We start from the raw sequence: 20513 nt of genomic DNA on the forward strand, positions 1-20513 counted from the left end.
CAGCTCTGCTGGACGTTCCTGCGGTAATCATGCCAATTGCACACTGCCTCAAAATTTGAGATATCTATGGCATTGTGTTGTGTGACAAAATTGCACATTTTAGAGTGGCCTTTTATTGTCCCCAGCACAAGGTGCACCAGTGTAATTATCATGCTGTTTAATCTGCTTCTTGATATGCCACACCTGTCAGGTGGATGGATTAATGCACAACATTTGAGATAAACAACATTTGAGATAAATCAGCTTTTTGTGCGTATATGTCACGTTCCTGACCTGTTTTCTGTTATTTTTGTATGTGTTTAGTTGGTCAGGACGTGAGTTGGGGTGGGCATTCTATGTTATGTGTTTCTATGTTTAGGTCGTTTGTAATTAGCCTTATATGGTTCTCAATCAGGGACAGGTGTTTGACGTTTTCCTCTGATTGAGAACCATATAAAGATAGGCTGTTCACACTGTTTGTTTGTGGGTGGTTGTCTTCTGTGTCTGTGTATGTGCACCACACGGGACTGTTTCATTTTGTCGTTCGTGTATGTAGTCTGCTCCTGTTCGTGCGTTCTTCGTCATTTTGTAAGTGCTCATAGTTCAGGTCTGTCTACGTTCGTTTGTTATTTTGTAGTTTGTTGAAGTGTTTTCGGTTTTCGTCTTTACTTTAATAAACATTCATTATGTCAAACTATCACTCTGCGCTTTGGTCCAATCCCTACTCCTCCTCTTCTTCCGAAGAGGAGGAGGACGACCGTTACAGTATAGAACATTTCTGGGATCTTTTATTTCAGCTCATGAAACATGGGACCAACACTTTACGTGTTGCTTTTCTATTTTTGTTCAGTATAATATCTGTTTTCTTCAGGTGCGCTTGATGAAGCTGTCACGATCATCAAAGGGACTGAGAGAGGACCAAGGTGCAGCACCATAAAGCCTATGGTTGTCTTAAATATGGCTCCCAATCAGAGACAACAATAACCAGCTGTCTCTAATTGAGACCCAATTCAGGCAACCATAGACTTTCCTAGATACCTACACTCAACTATAGACACAGCTAGACTTCTATACTAAACATAAACCCAACTACTCTAATAAACCCCCTAAACTTTACAACCACCCTAGACACTACGAAAAACACATACATTCCCCATGTCACACCCTGACCTAACTAAAATAATTAAGAAAACAAAGAATACTAAGGCCAGGGCGTGACATAACCCCCCCCCCCCCCCCCCTTAAGGTGCGAACTCCGGGCGCACCAGCACACAGTCTAGGGGAGGGTCTGGGTGGGCTTCCGTCCTCGGCGGCGGCTCCGGCACTGGTCGTGGGCCCCAACCCACCACAGTCACTACCCGCCTCCGTAGCTTCCTCCAAATGGCCACCCTCCACATTAACCCCACTGGATTAAGGGGCAGCACCGGACTAGGGGGCAGCACCGGACTAAGGGGCAGCACCGGACTAAGGGGCAGCACCGGACTAAAGGGCAGCACCGGACTAAAGGGCAGCACCGGACTAAAGGGCAGCACCGGACTAAGGGGCAGCACCGGACTAAAGGGCAGCACCGGACTAAGGGGCAGCACCGGACTAAAGGGCAGCACCGGACTAAGGGGCAGCACCGGACTAAAGGGCAGCACCGGACTAAGGGGCAGCACCGGACTAAGGGGCAGCACCAGGATAAGGGGCAGCACCAGGATAAGGGGCAGCACCAGGATAAGGGGCAGCACCAGGATAAGGGGCAGCTCCGGACTGAGGGACGACAGCTCCGGACTGAGGGACGGATCCTGGCTGGATGACGGCTCTGGCGGATCCTGGCTGGACGGCTCTGGCGGATCCTGGCTGGACGGCTCATGGTTGGCTGACGGATCTGGCTGCTCATGGTTGGCTGACGGATCTGGCTGCTCATGGCTGGCTGATGGATCTGGCTGCTCATGACTGGCTGACGGATCTGGCTGCTCATGGCTGGCTGACGGATCTGGCTGCTCATGGCTGGCTGACGGATCTGGCTGCTCATGGCTGGCTGACGGATCTGGCTGCTCATGGCTGGATGACGGATCTGGCTGCTCATGGCTGGCTGACGGATCTGGCTGCTCATGGCTGGCTGACGGATCTGGCTGCTCATGGCTGGCTGACGGATCTGGCTGCTCATGGCTGGCTGACGGCTCTGGCTGATCCTGGCTGGTTGGCGGCTCTGGCAGATCCTGTCTGGTTGGCGGCTCTGGCAGATCCTGTCTGGTTGGCGGCTCTGGCAGATCCTGTCTGGTTGGCGGCTCTGGCAGATCCTGTCTGGTCGGCGGCTCTGGCAGATCCTGTCTGGTCGGCGGCTCTGGCAGATCCTGTCTGGTCGGCGGCTCTGGCAGATCCTGACTGACGAATGGCTCTAGCGGCTCCTGACTGACGAACGGCTCTGACGGCTCGGGACAGACGGGCGGCTCTAATGGCTCGGGGCAGACGGATGGCTCAGATGGCGCTGGGTAGACGGATGGCTCAGATGGCGCTGGGTAGACGGATGGCTCAGATGGTGCTGGGCAGACTGATGGCTCAGATGGCGCTGGGCAGACTGATGGCTCAGATGGCGGTTGGCAGACGAGCAGTTCAGGCACCGCTGTGCAGACGGCAGACTCTGGCCGGCTGAGGCGCACTGTAGGCCTGGTGCGTGGTGCCGGAACTGGTGTTACCGGGCTGGGGACATGCACCTTCAGGCTAGTGCGGGGAGAAGGAACAGGGCATACTGGACCCTGGAGACGCACATTAGGCCTAGTGCGTGGTGCCGGAACTGGTGGTACCGGGCTGGGGACACGCATCTCAGGGCTAGTGCGGGGAGGAGGAACAGGGCATACTGGACTCTCAAGGCGTCCTATAGGCCTGGTGAGTGGTTCTGGCACTGGTGGTACCGGGCTGAGGGCACGCACATCAGGGCGAGTACAGGGAGAAGGAACAGTGCGTACAGGGCTCTGGAGACGCACATGAGGCTTTGTGCGTGGTGCCGGAACTGGAGGCACTGGGCTGGAGACACGCACCACAGGGAGAGTGCGTGGAGGAGGAACAGTGCGTAGAGGACTCTGGAGACGCACAGGAGGCTTTGTGCGTGCTGTAGGCACTGTCTTCACCAGAAAGCTAGCACGCACCTCAGGACGAGTATGGAGAGCTGTTCCCGGTGACATTAACTCACCAACACGTTCGTTAGGACGGATGCCGTGCCTCATGCACCAAACCAATACATCCCTCATTACTCTCTCCTCCAATTTCTCCATTAACTCCTTTACTGTCTCCACGTCGCTCACCTCCAAATCCGCCCTCACCGGCTCCCTACGGTAAGCAGGAGGAGTTGGCTCACGTCTCCCGACTGACCCAACTAAATTACCCGAGAGCCCCCCCCCCAAGACATTTTTGGGTCTGACTTGAGGGCTTCCAGCCTTGTTTCCGTGCTGCCTCCTCATATCGCCGCCTCTCTGCTTTCGCTGCCTCCAGCTCAGCTTTGGGGCGGCGATATTCTCCTGGTTGAGCCCAGGGTCCCTTTCCGTCCAATATTTCCTCCCAAGTCCACGAGTCCTGGTTCCTCTCACGCTGCTTGATCCGTGGTTGGTGGGGAATTCTGTCACGATCATCAAAGGGACTAAGAGAGGACCAAGGTGCAGCGCGTGGAAAATACATCTTCTTTATTACAGAAAGAAGACGAAAACGAAACAAACACTATACAACTAAACAAAACAGACGACCGTGAAGCTATACAAACAAAAGTGCAGACCCTAAACACTTCGACATAGACAATTCCCCACAAACAGCTAAAGCCTATGGTTGCCTTCAATATGGCTCCCAATCAGAGACAACAATAACCAGCTGTCTCTAATTGAGACCCAATTCAGGCAACCATAGACTTTCCTAGATACCTACACTCAACCATAGACACAGCTAGACTTCTATACTAAACATAAACCCAACTACTCTAATAAACCCCCTAAACTTTACAACCACCCTAGACACTACAAAAAACACATACATTCCCCATGTCACACCCTGACCTAACTAAAATAATTAAGAAAACAAAGAATACTAAGGCCAGGGCGTGACAGAAGCTTGCTAACTGGGCTAGGCTTGTATTTTTGGGACTATTCCACTGGCTTCGATTCGGCTGGCAAGTTAAATTAATTAATGTTTTGAATTACTGTAATGAATTTCTACAGATTTAGACCTAGAGGGAAATGTATGTATTGGTTCTATACGTTACTGTTATGCAGGAACATTCAAGGTTACAGGCAAGACACAAACAGTAGATCTACTTACACTAGGATGGATAGAAGGATTAATTCAAATCACTAACTATAATCCTCCTACCAATAAATCCCTGCACGCCCCCTTCCCCACACACACACACACACACACACACACACACACACACACACACACACACACACACACACACACACACACACACACACACACACACACACACACACACACACACACACACACACACACACAGCATACATATGTTTATTACTGTCCTGGGAACAGTGAGATATGGAATATATTATGTGTGTAAGTTTAACTATCTGACAGGAGCTCACCTGTGGTCCTATAGCTAATTGATTCTGACTCTACCTATCAGCCTTGTCTGTACTGTAGTGGGATCCATGCCAGAGAGGTGTTTTCTGTCTTTACTGTAGTGGGATCCATGCCAGGGAGGGGTTTTCCATCTGTACTGTAGTGGGATCCATGCCAGGGAGGGGTTTTCCATCTTTAGTGTAGTGGGATCCATGCCAGAGAGGGGTTTTCCATCTGTACTGTAGTGGGATCCATGCCAGGGAGGGGTTTACATCTGTACTGGAGTGGGATCCATGCCAGGGAGGGTTTTTCCATCTGTACTGTAGTGGGATCCATGCCAGGGAAGGGTTTTCCATCTGTACTGTAGTGGGATCCATGCCAGGGAGGGGTTTTCCATCTGTACTGGAGTGGGATCCATGCCAGGGAAGGGTTTTCCATCTGTACTGTAGTGGGATCCATGCCAGGGAGGGGTTTTTCCATCTGTACTGTAGTGGGATCCATGCCAGGGAGGGGTTTTCCATCTGTACTGTAGTGAGATCCATGCCAGGGAGGGGTTTTCCATCTGTACTGTAGTGGGATCCATGCCAGGGAGGGTTTTTCCATCTGTACTGTAGTGAGATCCATGCCAGGAAGGGGTTTTCCATCTGTACTGGAGTGGGATCCATACCAGGGAGGGGTTTTTCCATCTGTACTGTAGTGGGATCCATGCCAGGGAGGGGTTTTCCATCTGTACTGTAGTGAGATCCATGCCAGGGAGGGGTTTTCCATCTGTACTGTAGTGGGATCCATGCCAGGGAGGGTTTTTCCATCTGTACTGTAGTGAGATCCATGCCAGGGAGGGGTTTTCCATCTGTACTGGAGTGGGATCCATACCAGGGAGGGGTTTTTCCATCTGTACTGTAGTGGGGTCCATGCCAGGGAGGGGTTTTCCATCTGTACTGGAGTGGGATCCATGCCAGGGAGGGGTTTTCCATCTGTACTGTAGTGGGATCCATGCCAGAGAGGGGTTTTCCATCTGTACTGGAGTGGGATCCATGCCAGGGAGGGTTTTTCCATCTGTACTGTAGTGGGATCCATGCCAGGGAGGGGTTTTCCATCTGTACTGTAGTGGGATCCATGCCAGGGAGGGGTTTTCCATCTGTACTGTAGTGGGATCCATGCCAGGGAGGGGTTTTCCATCTGTACTGTAGTGGGATCCATGCCAGGGAGGGGTTTCTTCTTTTACCTCCTCCAGGCAGAATAGGGCCTCGTTTCACAGAGCCTTTGTAGCCTTCAGATCGTTGTTAGAACCTTGATGTGTCTTTGGTAGCCGAGGTGTTTCCTAGAGCCTTAATTAGTAACGTGACTCCTAAAAACCTTTGCACATCTACGTGTGATACAGACCACTCTACGAGTGATCCAGAGTCCAGACCACTCGTAGAGCAGCCAAAGTACCTCGTTGGATGCTTTTTTGCTCTTCTGCCTCACGATGTCGAGGCTATCTGTCTGACTGTGACTGCCTTTAACTTCAGAAAGAAGTTGGCGACAAATAGAAAGTTGCCAAAGTTTTTGCAATTGTTACAAACAAGTGAAGCATTAAATTATGCTTTTTAAATGAAAACCGAGATTACCGCATTAAAAGATACATGGGCCTATTCTATTCATGTTGAAATAAATGTTCACGTTCAATCAAAATCCCATTTGCAGCCATAGGAGGTAATATCTCTCTAGGAGCCTATCCGTTGTCAGTATTGTTAAATAATTATAATGCAAAAGTATGATGTGAATAGAGAAAACTGATCCGAGAGCAGAGCTGCTTTTCTTTTGATCATATCAGTATTGAGAAAAGGTGTGACAACGTCCTGAGAACGTTCTCTACACGTTCCTGTTTGGGAAGCAGTCATAAAAAGTTGGCTCATCTGGTATGGATCATCGTAATGCTCAAGTTACATCTCCACTGAGAAACAAGGCAGTAGCATCAGGTGAGATGGTACTCTCTGGCGCAACCCTGTGGCAGACACGTGAAGACACGTGAAGACAGAGCGGAGGTGAGTACTGTCGACCTGTTTTACTTAATCCTCTTCATACCTATGTGGAACACAATACTTCCAAGAGAGAGTGCCAGTAGACCTTACTGTAACACACATAGTGTGAAGACATGGTTACAGATTATAAAACCATGATGTATGTAGACTAGCTGACACGGAATCTACCCTGGGAGTCTAAGCTAGCCGTCTCGATGCGATATAAGACTGTGTCCTCTGGACAAAGCGGTCTGCATGCAAGACACAAAGAAAGCAACTGGCCATTATTCCACATGACTGGAAATGAATAGGACTCAGTACATAAAGAACTTATAACTAGACAAAACACCTTTCTGAAACCAAGCTAACCCGAAGCACTGTGTGTTTCTACTCTGAGATACTAAGAGTAAAGTGATCATGTCTCTGTTAAATTTGCCCTTTTATGAAATGAACTCAAGCTGCTTTTGTTGAGCTCATTATGTCGACCTTGTGCCAAGAGAAAAACGTATCTTAATGTTTACAATAGAATACAATACAATAGGACTGTTTTATTATCACACATATTGTTTATACACTTTGAACATGTAGGTATAACTTGTGAGGTCTAATGCGCAGTATATTTGAAAGCTTTTAAGGTCTCCTGATGAAAATGCAGCATGCTGGGAATCAGCCTGCGATTAGAATTCATGTTGTTAATAGAATGTGTAAACATACCCCAAAATGCATTTCACCTCACCCTCTCAGCCAATGGCACGGTCAGAAAACCAGTGGCTGCGCCGCTTGGGAAGCGTGCATTACAGCGCTAGAGGGAGAGATGCTACTCTCTGTTCTCTGACACTGCCCAGAGCGCCATGCAACTGTACTGAGAGAAAGAGGAGGGGGAGGAGGAAGAGTAGAGGGGGAAGAGGGAGAGTAGAGGGGGAGAGAGGGAGGAGGGAGAGTAGAGGGGGAGAGAGAGAGGAGGGAGAGTAGAGGGGGAGGAGGGAGACAAAAGGGGAGGAGGGAGAGTAGAGGGGTAGTAGGGAGAGTAGAGTGGAGGAGGGAGAGTTGAGGACAAATGCTAGCATCAGTGGCACAGGCAGAATGTTGAGAGAGCAGGGAGCGGAATTATGTGGAGGAGGACTTTATTAAAAAGTGAGAGAGAGCAGCTGAAAGAGGAGGGCAGAGAGAGAGAGAGAGAGAGAGATGCTGTTGCCACGGAAGAGTGTGGATGAAGAATCATCCATCTTTAACAGCTTGTGAGGGATAAACGTATATGAACAACTAGGGACGTAGGCAGGAATAAACGCTCATAGAGGACAAAACCAACCAGATCGTACTACCACAGGCTGTATATTATAACTCCAGTCGATCAGATTCACACAGACAAAAGACGAAGAAGAGACAGAGGAAGAATATGTGGGAATCAGGCAGGTGAGATTACATAATCCCCCATCACACAGCGTCCGCAGCCATGATGTCATCGCAGCGGGATTAGAGAGCCTGCCTGGGCATTACAGCTGAGGACGGGGTGTGTGTGTGTGTGTGTGTGTGAACTCTGAAGAAGATGGAGAGGAGATCCAGCTATGAATGAAGGGCCACAGATGGATCATCACAACACAACCTGGGTTACATGGAGAGTAATGTTTATTCCCACCACAACTGGACAAGATGAGAAACTGTTATTTTAGGAGTAGGGAGCTCTGCAGAACAGAACAGAGCTGTATGTTCCTACCATAGACTGTAGTTCCAACTCACCCACTCTCACCAGGGAGCACCACATCTGGTCCACAGGGAGCCATTCTCTGCCTGCAGCGGTCCCAAACTCCCAGGGTTGGAGCGGTGACACCCAGGGCTGGAGCCTGAACCAGAGCCCCTGGTTGGCACACATAGCCTGCTTCACCTGACCTCACCTGATCTCATCACCTAGCATTACCTGTGGATTGTCCTGGGCTTCCCTGACTACAGGGAGGAGGAAGAGGAAGTCACTGCCTTACAGAAGAAGGAAAACAGAGACATTCAGAGTCAGCTACAGGAGACAGAGAACTTCCTGTTGAATGTGAGTGTTCTATACTCTGTGTTCTACTAGCCTGAGTGCCAATATGTTTGTATTATCACGTTAACTCCCTGCCACTCATTGTCATGTCAAGGTTTGATTTGACAATGACATTAATGGAGTTGGCAAGAGCACAGACTATGTTTCGACTATGTTTCGACTATGTTTCGACTACTGTATATGAGGCCAATTACAATAATTCTGTCTTTACTGCCTTTTTCACCTCAGTTAGTGATGTCCTTCCTTAGAGTGTTCAGAATGTTCAGTTCTAGGACTGTTCTGTGTGATGAGGATGATGACGATGAGGATGAAGATGAGGATGATGATGATGACGATGAGGATGATGATGATGACGATGAGGATGATGATGATGACGATGATGATGATGACGATGAGGATGATGATGATGAGGATTAGGCTGATGATGAGGATGAGGATGATGAGGATGATGAGGATGAGGATGATGATGATGAGGATTAGGCTGATGATGAGGATGATGATGATGAGGATTAGGCTGATGAGGATGATGAGGATGAGGATGAGGATGAGGAGGATTAGGCTGATGTGGATGAGGATGAGGATGATGATGACGACGATGACATAATGATGATGATGACGTACTCTGGAGCAATGAGTCTAGTCCTGATCCCATTCTATATCAATCAGCTGACCTTTCATGTATCGTTACATGCAGCTAATCTGGTTCAAATTGCAGAGACAATGTCTTTTTCTATTCATCAACCAGAGTTAGGATCGCTGACATGGAGTATGAGGCAGAGTCAGCATCTCAAATGGCACCCTATTCCCTATTCCCTATTCCCTACATACCCTATTGGTTGCACATTCTAATACTATCATCAGTGTACCTATTGAGAGTCTGCGTCATCAGAATGGCATGAAGATGTAGCAGCATACACCCCTACAGTCTGGTTGTTCAGTACAGTCTGATAATATGATCAATGCCTCTATTGAGAGTGTCTGCAACGCATCATTTAAATGTCCTGACTGTTTTTCCTCTTTAGCTATGGGGCAGGCACATGGTCCCATGCCCATGCAAAAAGGCTGTGTGATGTGAGTGTATCTAATCAGACAGTAGGATAAGTAGCATGTGAGAGATGGAGTGTGAGAGAGCTGTAGAATGATTCTGAACAATGTGGAACTAAGTGTGCGTCTCCAATGGGCCCTGGTCAAAAGCAGTGCACTAAATAGGGAATAGGGTGTCATTTGGGACTTTGACTAGATGTAACTCCTCTAGCAGTGTGTTAATGTCTGCAGGTCATACCTCTGACTATGTAGTGTTAATGTCTGCAGGTCATACCTCTGACTATGTAGTGTTAATGTCTGCAGGTCATACCTCTGACTATGTAGTGTTAATGTCTGCAGGGTCATACCTCTGACTATGTAGTGTTAATGTCTGCAGGTCATATCTCTGACTATGTAGTGTTAATGTCTGCAGGGTCATACCTCTGACTATGTAGTGTTAATGTCTGCAGGTCATACCTCTGACTATGTAGTGTTAATGTCTGCAGGTCATACCTCTGACTATGTAGTGTTAATGTCTGCAGGTCATACCTCTGACTACGTAGTGTTAATGTCTGCAGGCCATATGAACTGCTAGCTACTGTTGGGCCGCTGAGCCAATGACATCACTGCAGATAGAACAGAACAGACAGACAGAACCGATAGAACAGACAGAACAGACAGACAGAACAGACAGAACAGACAGACAGAACCGATAGAACAGACAGAACAGACAGACAGAACAGATAGAACAGACAGAACAGACAGACAGAACCGATAGAACAGACAGAACAGAACAGACAGAACCGATAGAACAGACAGACAGAACCGATAGAACAGACAGAACAGACAGACAGAACCGATAGAACAGACAGAACAGACAGACAGAACCGATAGAACAGACAGAACAGACAGACAGAACCGATAGAACAGACAGAACAGACAGACAGAACCGATATAACATGCAGAACAGACAGACAGAACCGATAGAACAGACAGAACAGACAGACAGAACCGATAGAACAGACAGAACAGACAGAACTGATAGAACAGGCAGAACAGACAGACAGAACTGATAGAACAGACAGACAGAACCGATAGAACAGACAGAACAGACAGACAGAACCGATAGAACAGACAGAACAAACAGACAGACAGAACCGATAGAACAGACAGACAGAACCGATAGAACAGACAGAACAGACAGAACAGACAGACAGACAGAACCGATAGAACAGAACAGACAGAACCGATAGAACAGACAGAACAGACAGAACCGATAGAACAGACAGACAGACAGACAGAACTGATAGAACAGATAGAACAGACAGAACAGACAGACAGAACCGATAGAACAGACAGAACAGACAGACAGAACCGATAGAACAGACAGAACAGACAGACAGACAGAACCGATAGAACAGACAGACAGAACCGATAGAACAGACAGAACAGACAGACAGACAGAACCGATAGAACAGAACAGACAGAACCGATAGAACAGACAGACAGACAGACAGAACTGATAGAACAGATAGAACAGACAGAACAGACAGACAGAACAGATAGAACAGACAGAACAGACAGACAGAACCGATAGAACAGGCAGAACAGACAGACAGAACCGATAGAATAGACAGAACAGACAGAACAGACAGAACAGACAGACAGACCCGATAGAACAGACAGAACAGAGAGCACAGAGTGCACACACAGTAATCTCCTGCTGTAGAGGGGAAACTAATATGTTCAGAAGTGCACTGCATTGCCACCAACCCCCCTATGCTGCTACAGGATTATTGGGAAATCAATTCTTTATATTGGAGGTGGAGTGAGCGACTCTCTTTGTTTTTATAGTTTATTCGCCGTTTGTCAGCACCTCCACACAAAATCATTTTTCTGGGCGTGATGACAGCTCATCTTTTTTATTCTACTATATTAGAGTGACATCCTATTACATTAACAACGTAACATTAAAATCAACAGAGGACGATAAGGACTCCCAGCATTATGTTGAATGCAGACAGACATACGACACAACAATAAGGACTCCCAGCATTATGTTGAATGCAGACAGACATACGACACAACAATAAGGACTCCCAGCATTATGTTGAATGCAGACAGACATACGACACAACAATAAGGACTACCAGCATTATGTTGAATGCAGACAGACATACGACACAACAATAAGGACTCCCAGCATTATGTTGAATGCAGACAGACATACGAAACAACAATAAGGACTACCAGCATTATGTTGAATGCAGACAGACATACGACACAACATTTAGCTTCACACAACACATAGATTTTATTATTTTGCATAAAATTCCAGTTATACAACGATGGCTACTACTTGCAAAGTGTAAACATTTAATCCGTTGATTGATTGTGAAGACATCATAGTTCCAGTCCAGTGCTGGCCTTGTGGCCCGGAGGCAGACTGGTCAATTTAGTCCCCATTAGCTGATTTCACACATGGGTTCGCTCTACTCTATATCAGGGCTACAACATATCAGTGCCTTGTCTCTAGTCTATATCAGGGCTACAACATATCACTGCTTTGTCTCTACTCTATATCAGGGCTACAACATATCAGAGCCTTGTCTCTAGTCTATATCAGGGCTACAACATATCAGTGCCTTGTCTCTACTCTATATCAGGGCTACAACATATCAGAGCCTTGTCTCTAGTCTATATCAGGGCTACAACATATCAGAGCCTTGTCTCTAGTCTAGATCAGGGCTACAACATATCAGAGCCTTGTCTCTAGTCTATATCAGGGCTACAACATATCACTGCTTTGTCTCTACTCTATATCAGGGCTACAACATATCTGAGCCTTTTCTCTACTCTATATCAGGGCTACAACATATCAGTGCCTTGTCTCTAGTCTATATCAGGGCTACAACATATCACTACTTTGTCTCTACTCTATATCAGGGCTACAACATATGAGAGCCTTGTCTCTAGTCTATATCAGGGCTACAACATATCAGTGCCTTGTCTCTAGTTTATATCAGGGCTACAACATATCAGTGCCTTGTCTCTAGTCTATATCAGGGCTACAACATATCAGAGCCTTGTCGCTGCTGAATATCAGGGCTACAACATATCAGAGCCTTGTCTCTACTCTATATCAGGGCTACAACATATCAGTGCCTTGTCTCTAGTCTATATCAGGGCTACAACATATCAGAGCCTTGTCTCTAGTCTATATCAGGGCTACAACATATCAGAGCCTTGTCTGTAGTCTATATCAGGGCTACAACATATCAGTGCCTTGTCTCTACTCTATATCAGGGCTACAACATATCAGAGCCTTGTCTCTAGTCTATATCAGGGCTACAACATATCAGTGCCTTGTCTCTAGTTTATATCAGGGCTACAACATGTCAGAGCCTTGTCTCTACTCTATATCAGGGCTACAACATATCAGAGCCTTGTCTCTACTCTATATCAGGGCTACAACATATCAGTGCCTTGTCTCTAGTTTATATCAGGGCTACAACATATCAGAGCCTTGTCTCTAGTCTATATCAGGGCTACAACATATCCGTGCCTTGTCTCTAGTCTATATCAGGGCTACAACATATCAGTGCCTTGTCTCTACTCTATATCAGGGCTACAACATATCAGAGCCTTGTCTCTAGTCTATATCAGGGCTACAACATATCAGTGCCTTGTCTCTAGTTTATATCAGGGCTACAACATATCAGAGCCTTGTCTCTAGTCTATATCAGGGCTACAACATATCAGTGCCTTGTCTCTGCTGTATATCAGGGCTACAACATATCGGAGCCTTGTCTCTACTCTATATCAGGGCTACAACATATCAGTGCCTTGTCTCTAGTTTATATCAGGGCTACAACATATCAGAGCCTTGTCTCTACTCTATATCAGGGCTACAACATATCAGAGCCTTGTCTCTAGTCTATATCAGGGCTACAACATATCAGAGCCTTGTCTCTAGTCTATATCAGGGCTACAACATATCAGTGCCTTGTCTCTAGTCTATATCAGGGCTACAACATATCAGTGCCTTGTCTCTAGTCTATATCAGGGCTACAACATATCAGAGCCTTGTCTCTACTCTATATCAGGGCTACAACATGTCAGAGCCTTGTCTCTAGTCTAGATCAGGGCTACAACATATCAGAGCCTTGTCTCTAGTCTATATCAGGGCTACAACATATCAGTGCTTTGTCTCTACTCTATATCAGGGTTACAACATATCAGAGCCTTGTCTCTAGTCTATATCAGGGCTACAACATATAAGTGCCTTGTCTCTACTCTATATCAGGGTTACAACATATCAGAGCCTTGTCTCTAGTCTATATCAGGGCTACAACATATCAGAGCCTTGTCTCTACTCTATATCAGGGCTACAACATATCAGAGCCTTGTCTCTAGTCTATATCAGGGCTACAACATATCAGAGCCTTGTTTGTAGTCTATATCAGGGCTACAACATATCAGAGCCTTGTCTCTACTCTATATCAGGGCTACAACATATCCGTGCCTTGTCTCTAGTCTATATCAGGGCTACAACATATCCAATATACAACATACAATGTTGTATACAACATATACAACATACAATGACGGTCTACTCCTTGCCAAACCTGGACAACGCTGGGCCAATTGTGCGCCGGCCTATGGGACTCCCAATCACGTCCGGATGTGATACAGCCTGGATTCGAACCAGGGACCGTAGTAACACCTCTTGCACTGAGATGCAGTGCCTTAGAGCTCTGGTCAAAAGTAGTGCACTATATAAGGCATAGGGTGGCGTTTGGAACAAAGCCATGTCTGTAGACAAATATTATGCACTGAGACATCTCAGCTACATCTCAAACTGTACAGTATAGATTGATTCCATAGGCAATATGTACAGTATAGATTTATTCCATAGGCAATATGTACAGTATAGATTGATTCTATAGGCAATATGTACAGTATAGATTGATTCCATAGGCAATATGTACAGTATAGATTGATTCCATTGGGAATTGGTACAGTATAGATTGATTCCATAGGCAATATGTACAGTATAGATTGATTCCATTGGGAATTGGTACAGTATAGATTGATTCCATAGGCAATATGTACAGTATAGATTGATTCCTTAGGCAATATGTACAGTATAGATTGATTCCATAGGCAATATGTACAGTATAGATTGATTCCATAGGCAATATGTACAGTATAGATTGATTCCATAGGCAATATGTACAGTATAGATTGATTCCATAGGCAATATGTACAGTATAGATTGATTCCATAGGCAATATGTACAGTATAGATTGATTCCATAGGCAATATGTACAGTATAGATTGATTCCATAGGCAATATGTACAGTATAGATTGATTCCATAGGCAATATGTACATTATAATACCGTTCTAAATGTATTTATATGGCGTCTCCTCCCTGAAACATTATGTCACACACCTGATGTTCTGTCCACACATGACTACCCTCAGCTGAGCACAGGGCATGATTCACCAACATTACATCACTGTGCACCCTGTCAGTAAATAGACTGTGTTGTACTGTACTGAATGAAGATTGAACCACAGCTTATTGTGATTTGATTACATGATCTATTAAATAAAGGTAGACAAAAGCTCAGACGGTAACCCCTCTTACACAACCCAAATGATGTGGTTCCCTTTCTAGTACACTTGTTTTTACCAGGGCCCATAGAGCTCTGGTCAGTAGTGCACTATGTAGTGTCTCTGGTACCGAACTCTGTTCAATGACAAGGACAGTGTGTGTTGTCCAGAAGGACCTGTGAGTTGCTCCATTAGAAGAGGACATTGTCATTGTTATATTTTTGCCCTAAGCACAATGTGAAGGGTCACATCATGAGTTGATTCTGTTTTTTAGTCTCTGATTATTTTTTATCATATTTTATATCATTCTTAGATGTTTTATATCTGTTTGTCATCTTCCCACAGGGTATGGAAATGACTAGCTCTCGTCCCGGGCCTTCCTGTGCAGTCCTACTTAGTGGAGAGACGTTCACTAACGCCCTAGACTAGAGTTAGGAAATTACTCGTTTTAGTTGTGCTTTGAACCCATTGCCACCACATTGTTTATTATTTCTCTCTCTCTGTGTGTCTTGGGAAAAAGTAAAAAGTTCCAGACTGTGCTCACCAGCCTTGCCAGTATCACTTGTATTTATTAAGCTTACCAGCCTTGCCAGTATCACTTGTGTTTATTAAGTTTACCAGCCTTGCCAGTATCACTTGTGTTTATTAAGCTTACCAGTCTTGCCAGTATCACTTGTATTTATTAAGCTTACCAGCCTTGCCAGTATCACTTGTGTTTATTAAGCTTACCAGCCTTGCCAGTATCACTTGTATTTATTAAGCTTACCAGCCTTGCCAGTATCACTTGTGTTTATTAAGCTTACCAGCCTTGCCAGTATCACTTGTGTTTATTAAGCTTACGTGTCGGCCTCACAGCCTTCGTCAGAGTTTCTCTCTGACAGTGACTCCAACCCCGAGTGAACACGTTGGTTATAATTTCTATCTCTGTGTGTCTGACTGACAGTGACTCGAAGAATGTTTGAGTGAACATGTTGTTTATAATCTCTCTCTGAAAGTGACCCTAGGGCCCAGGCTGGTCCTGCTCCCTGATTGGAGGATGGAAACGGCAGAGGTCATGTCAGAGGTCACGGCACGCATGGACAGCATGGAGGTCAAGGATGAGTGGCAGGACGAGGACTTCCCCAGGTAGAGGAGCATAGCGGTTTATGAGGAAACAATCAGAGCAGGGTTTGAACCAGTAACCATGTGTTTATTGAGCGAGTGCACTACCACCTACTCCATAAAAGTCTGGGTCTCTTGGCAGAGGCAACTAACCTACATACAGTGTGGCTATATTGGCACACCTCAGTATTTTCACATTCTGTTTGAATACTAAAACATGTAATAAAAGATAATAACAAGGAGGAGGCAGCTCATTAGTAATACTGAGTTTGTTTTCTGTTTAATTCTATCAGAGACGATTTATAATGTTTGATTTCATGTCCTTGGGTTCGACTCTCAACCTCAAATTGATAAATTATAACAGTACTGTAATTACACAGTTATTACAATGAATGTAAGTGATTAGTGATTAGTGATTAGCATGAAAAGAGACAATGGCTAGTACTACATTGACATACAGAGCATTCACAATGTATTCACACAAACTTTTTCCACATTTTGTTGTTACAGCCTGATTTTAACATGGATTGAACTGAGATTTTTTACTGCCTACACAAAATACCCCATCATGTCAAAAGTGTAATTATGTTTTTTGAAATGTTTACAAATTAATAACAAATATAAAGCTGAAATGTCTTGAGTCAATAAGTATTCACACCCTTTTGTTATGGTAAGCTTAAATAAGTTCAGGAGTAAAAATGTGCTTAACAAGTCACATAATAAGTTGCATGGACTCACTCTGTGTGCAATAATAGTGTTTAACATGATTGTTGAATGACTACCTCATCTCTGTACAACACACAGACAATTATCTGTAAGGTCCCTCAGTCCAGCAATGCATTTCAAACACAGATTCAACCACAAAGACCTGGGAGGTTTTCCAAAGCCTCGGAAAGAAGGGCACCTATTGGTAGATGGTGGCTGCATCATGTTATGGGTATGCTTGTAATCGTTAAGAACTGGTGAGTTTGTCAGGATAAAATATTAACGGAATGGAGCTAAGCACAGGCAAAATCCTAGAGGAAAACCTGGTTCAGTCTGCATTCCACCAGACCCTGGGAGATGAATTCACCTTTCAGCAGTACAATGATCTAAAACACAAGGCCAAATCTACACTGGAGTTGCTTACCAAGAAGACAGTGAATGTTCCTGAAGGGTCGAGTTACAGTTTTTACTTAAATCTACTTCGAAATCTATGGCAAGACCTGAAAATGGTTGCCTAGCAATGATCAACAACCAATTTGACTGAGGTTGAATAATTTTGAAAAGAATAATTGGCAAATGTTGCACAATCAAGGTGTGGAAAGCTCTTACCCAGAAAGACTCACAGCTTTAATTGCTTCCAAAGGTGCTTCTACTAAGTATTGACTCAGGGGTGTGAATACGTATGTAAATGAGATATTTCCATATTTCATGTTCAATACATTTCTAAAAATATGTTTTCACTTTGTCATTATGGCATATTGTGTGTAGATGGGTGATTATTTATTTTTTTATCCATTTTGAATTCACCCTGTAACACAACAAAATGTGGAATAAGTCAAGGGATATAATTCAGGCTGTAACACAACAACATGTGGAATAAGTCAAGAGGTATGAATACTTTCTGAAGTAGTATACATGGAGGCTCCACATTCAGTTCAGACTCTCATAACTTGAAACTGACTTAACATAAAACAGTCCTGTGTTACAACGGTATATAATTACCCATCGGTATGTAAAGTAGACATGGGTCAGGTGTTCTGGCACATGTCTTGAACCAGGGGAAAAACAATGGGTAGCAGGTGCTTATATAGTCCTTCAGGTCACTCATTACATCATCAGATTACATCAACAGATTACATCATCCGATTACATAATCAGTTATTCACCTCAGGGTTACACTGGGGAAACAAATGTTTTTTGAAATGTGACTAATAAAAACCATACACCCTTGAATCTTGAGGGTTGTGTTCAGTAGACATGAAACGTAGGAACCATTTTGAAACACTAAACACCTTATCAAGAGGATGCAGGATGTAGGTATGTGTTCAATAAGGCTTGGAATATGGGTGCAGTTTAAACTCAAACTACTGATTCGTATATTTTAATTGATGGGGTTATATCTCAGGTTATATCTGCAACAGACAATATCACATTACATTATACAGTGCTTTCCCTGATTTTGACTAACTCACTAAAAACTTAACTAAGTCTGGGATGGGTAGAAAGTAGTGAGAGGAAGCTATTGGATGGATAGAGGAGTAGTGAGAGGAAGCTATTGGATGGATAGAGGAGTAGTGAGAGGAAGCTATTGGATGGATAGAGGAGTAGTGAGAGGAAGCTATTGGATGGGTAGAGGAGTAGTGAGAGGAAGCTATTGGATGGATAGAGGAGTAGTGAGAGGAAGCTATTGGATGGGTAGAGGAGTAGTGAGAGGAAGCTCTGGGATGGGTAGAGGAGTAGTGAGAGGAAGCTATTGGATGGATAGAGGAATAGTGAGAGGAAGCTCTGGGATGGGTAGAGGAGTAGTGAGAGGAAGCTATTGGATGGGTAGAGGAGTAGTGAGAGGAAGCTCTGGGATGGGTAGAGGAGTAGTGAGAGGAAGCTATTGGATGGGTAGATGAGTAGTGAGAGGAAGCTCTGGGATGGGTAGAGGAGTTGTGAGAGGAAGCTATTGGATGGATAGAGGAGTAGTGAGAGGAAGCTCTGGGGTGGATAGAGGAGTAGTGAGAGGAAGCTATTGGATGGGTAGAGGAGTAGTGAGAGGAAGCTCAGGGATGGGTAGAGGAGTAGTGAGAGGAAGCTATTGGATGGGTAGAGGAGTAGTGAGAGGAAGCTATTGGATGGATAGAGGAGTAGTGAGAGGAAGCTCTGGGATGGGTAGAGGAGTGGTGAGAGGAAGCTATTGGATGGGTATAGGAGTAGTGAGAGGAAGCTATTGGATGGGTAGATGAGTAGTGAGAGGAAGCTCTGGGATGGGTAGAGGAGTAGTGAGAGGAAGCTCTGGGATGGATAGAGGAGTAGTGAGAGGAAGCTCTGGGATGGGTAGAGGAGTAGTGAGAGGAAGCTATTGGATGGATAGAGGAGTAGTGAGAGGAAGCTCTGGGGTGGATAGAGGAGTAGTGAGAGGAAGCTATTGGATGGGTAGAGGAGTAGTGAGAGGAAGCTATTGGATGGATAGAGGAGTAGTGAGAGGAAGCTCTGGGATGGGTAGAGGAGTAGTGAGAGGAAGCTATTGGATGGGTAGAGGAGTAGTGAAAGGAAGCTATGGGATGGGTAGAGGAGTAGTGAGAGGAAGCTCTGGGATGGGTAGAGGAGTAGTGAGAGGAAGCTCTGGGATGGGTAGAGGAGTAGTGAAAGGAAGCTATTGGATGGGTAGAAAGTAGTGAGAGGAAGCTCTGGGATGGTTAGAAAGTAGTGAGAGGAAGCTCTGGGATGGGTAGAGGAGTAGTGAGAGGAAGCTCTGGGATGGGTAGATGAGTAGTGAGAGGAAGCTCTGGGATGGGTAGTGGAGTAGTGAGAGGAAGCTATGGGATGGGTAGTGGAGTAGTGAGAGGAAGCTATGGGATGGGTAGAAAGTAGTGAGAGGAAGCTCTGGGGTGGATAGAGGAGTAGTGAGAGGAAGCTATTGGATGGGTAGAGGAGTAGTGAGAGGAAGCTATTGGATGGGTAGATGAGTAGTGAGAGGAAGCTATTGGATGGGTAGAGGAGTAGTGAGAGGAAGCTCTGGGATGGGTAGAGGAGTAGTGAGAGGAAGCTCTGGGGTGGATAGAGGAGTAGTGAGAGGAAGCTATTGGATGGGTAGAGGAGTAGTGAGAGGAAGCTATTGGATGGGTAGATGAGTAGTGAGAGGAAGCTCTGGGATGGGTAGAGGAGTAGTGAGAGGAAGCTCTGGGATGGATAGAGGAGTAGTGAGAGGAAGCTATTGGATGGATAGAGGAGTAGTGAGAGGAAGCTCTGGGATGGGTAGATGAGTAGTGAGAGGAAGCTATTGGATGGGTAGAGGAGTAGTGAGAGGAAGCTCTGGGATGGGTAGAGGAGTAGTGAGAGGAAGCTCTGGGGTGGATAGAGGAGTAGTGAGAGGAAGCTATTGGATGGGTAGAGGAGTAGTGAGAGGAAGCTATTGGATGGGTAGATGAGTAGTGAGAGGAAGCTCTGGGATGGGTAGAGGAGTAGTGAGAGGAAGCTCTGGGATGGATAGAGGAGTAGTGAGAGGAAGCT

General features: G+C 45.5%; 1 protein-coding gene across 5 annotated transcripts in view; it reads left to right on the forward strand.

Annotated features, from left to right (window-relative positions):
* The first annotated feature begins 7524 nt into the window (after positions 1 to 7524).
* The window catches only part of LOC129813574 (caytaxin-like), a 45180-nt gene continuing 32191 nt past the window's right edge, over positions 7525 to 20513 (forward strand). Inside the window, exons 1-2 of one of the 5 annotated variants that reach the window (XM_055865889.1) lie at positions 7525 to 8568; positions 16205 to 16334. In XM_055865889.1, the coding sequence (XP_055721864.1) occupies positions 16246 to 16334 (89 nt within the window). In that variant the 5' untranslated portion in view covers positions 7525 to 8568; positions 16205 to 16245. The remainder of the gene's footprint in view (positions 8569 to 16204; positions 16335 to 20513) is intronic. The other 4 variants (XM_055865890.1, XM_055865891.1, XM_055865893.1 and 1 more) reach the window with 4 other exon arrangements.

Source organism: Salvelinus fontinalis, chromosome 17, assembly GCF_029448725.1.
Source record: "Salvelinus fontinalis isolate EN_2023a chromosome 17, ASM2944872v1, whole genome shotgun sequence".
In the NCBI taxonomy this organism is placed as follows: Eukaryota; Metazoa; Chordata; class Actinopteri; order Salmoniformes; family Salmonidae; genus Salvelinus; species Salvelinus fontinalis.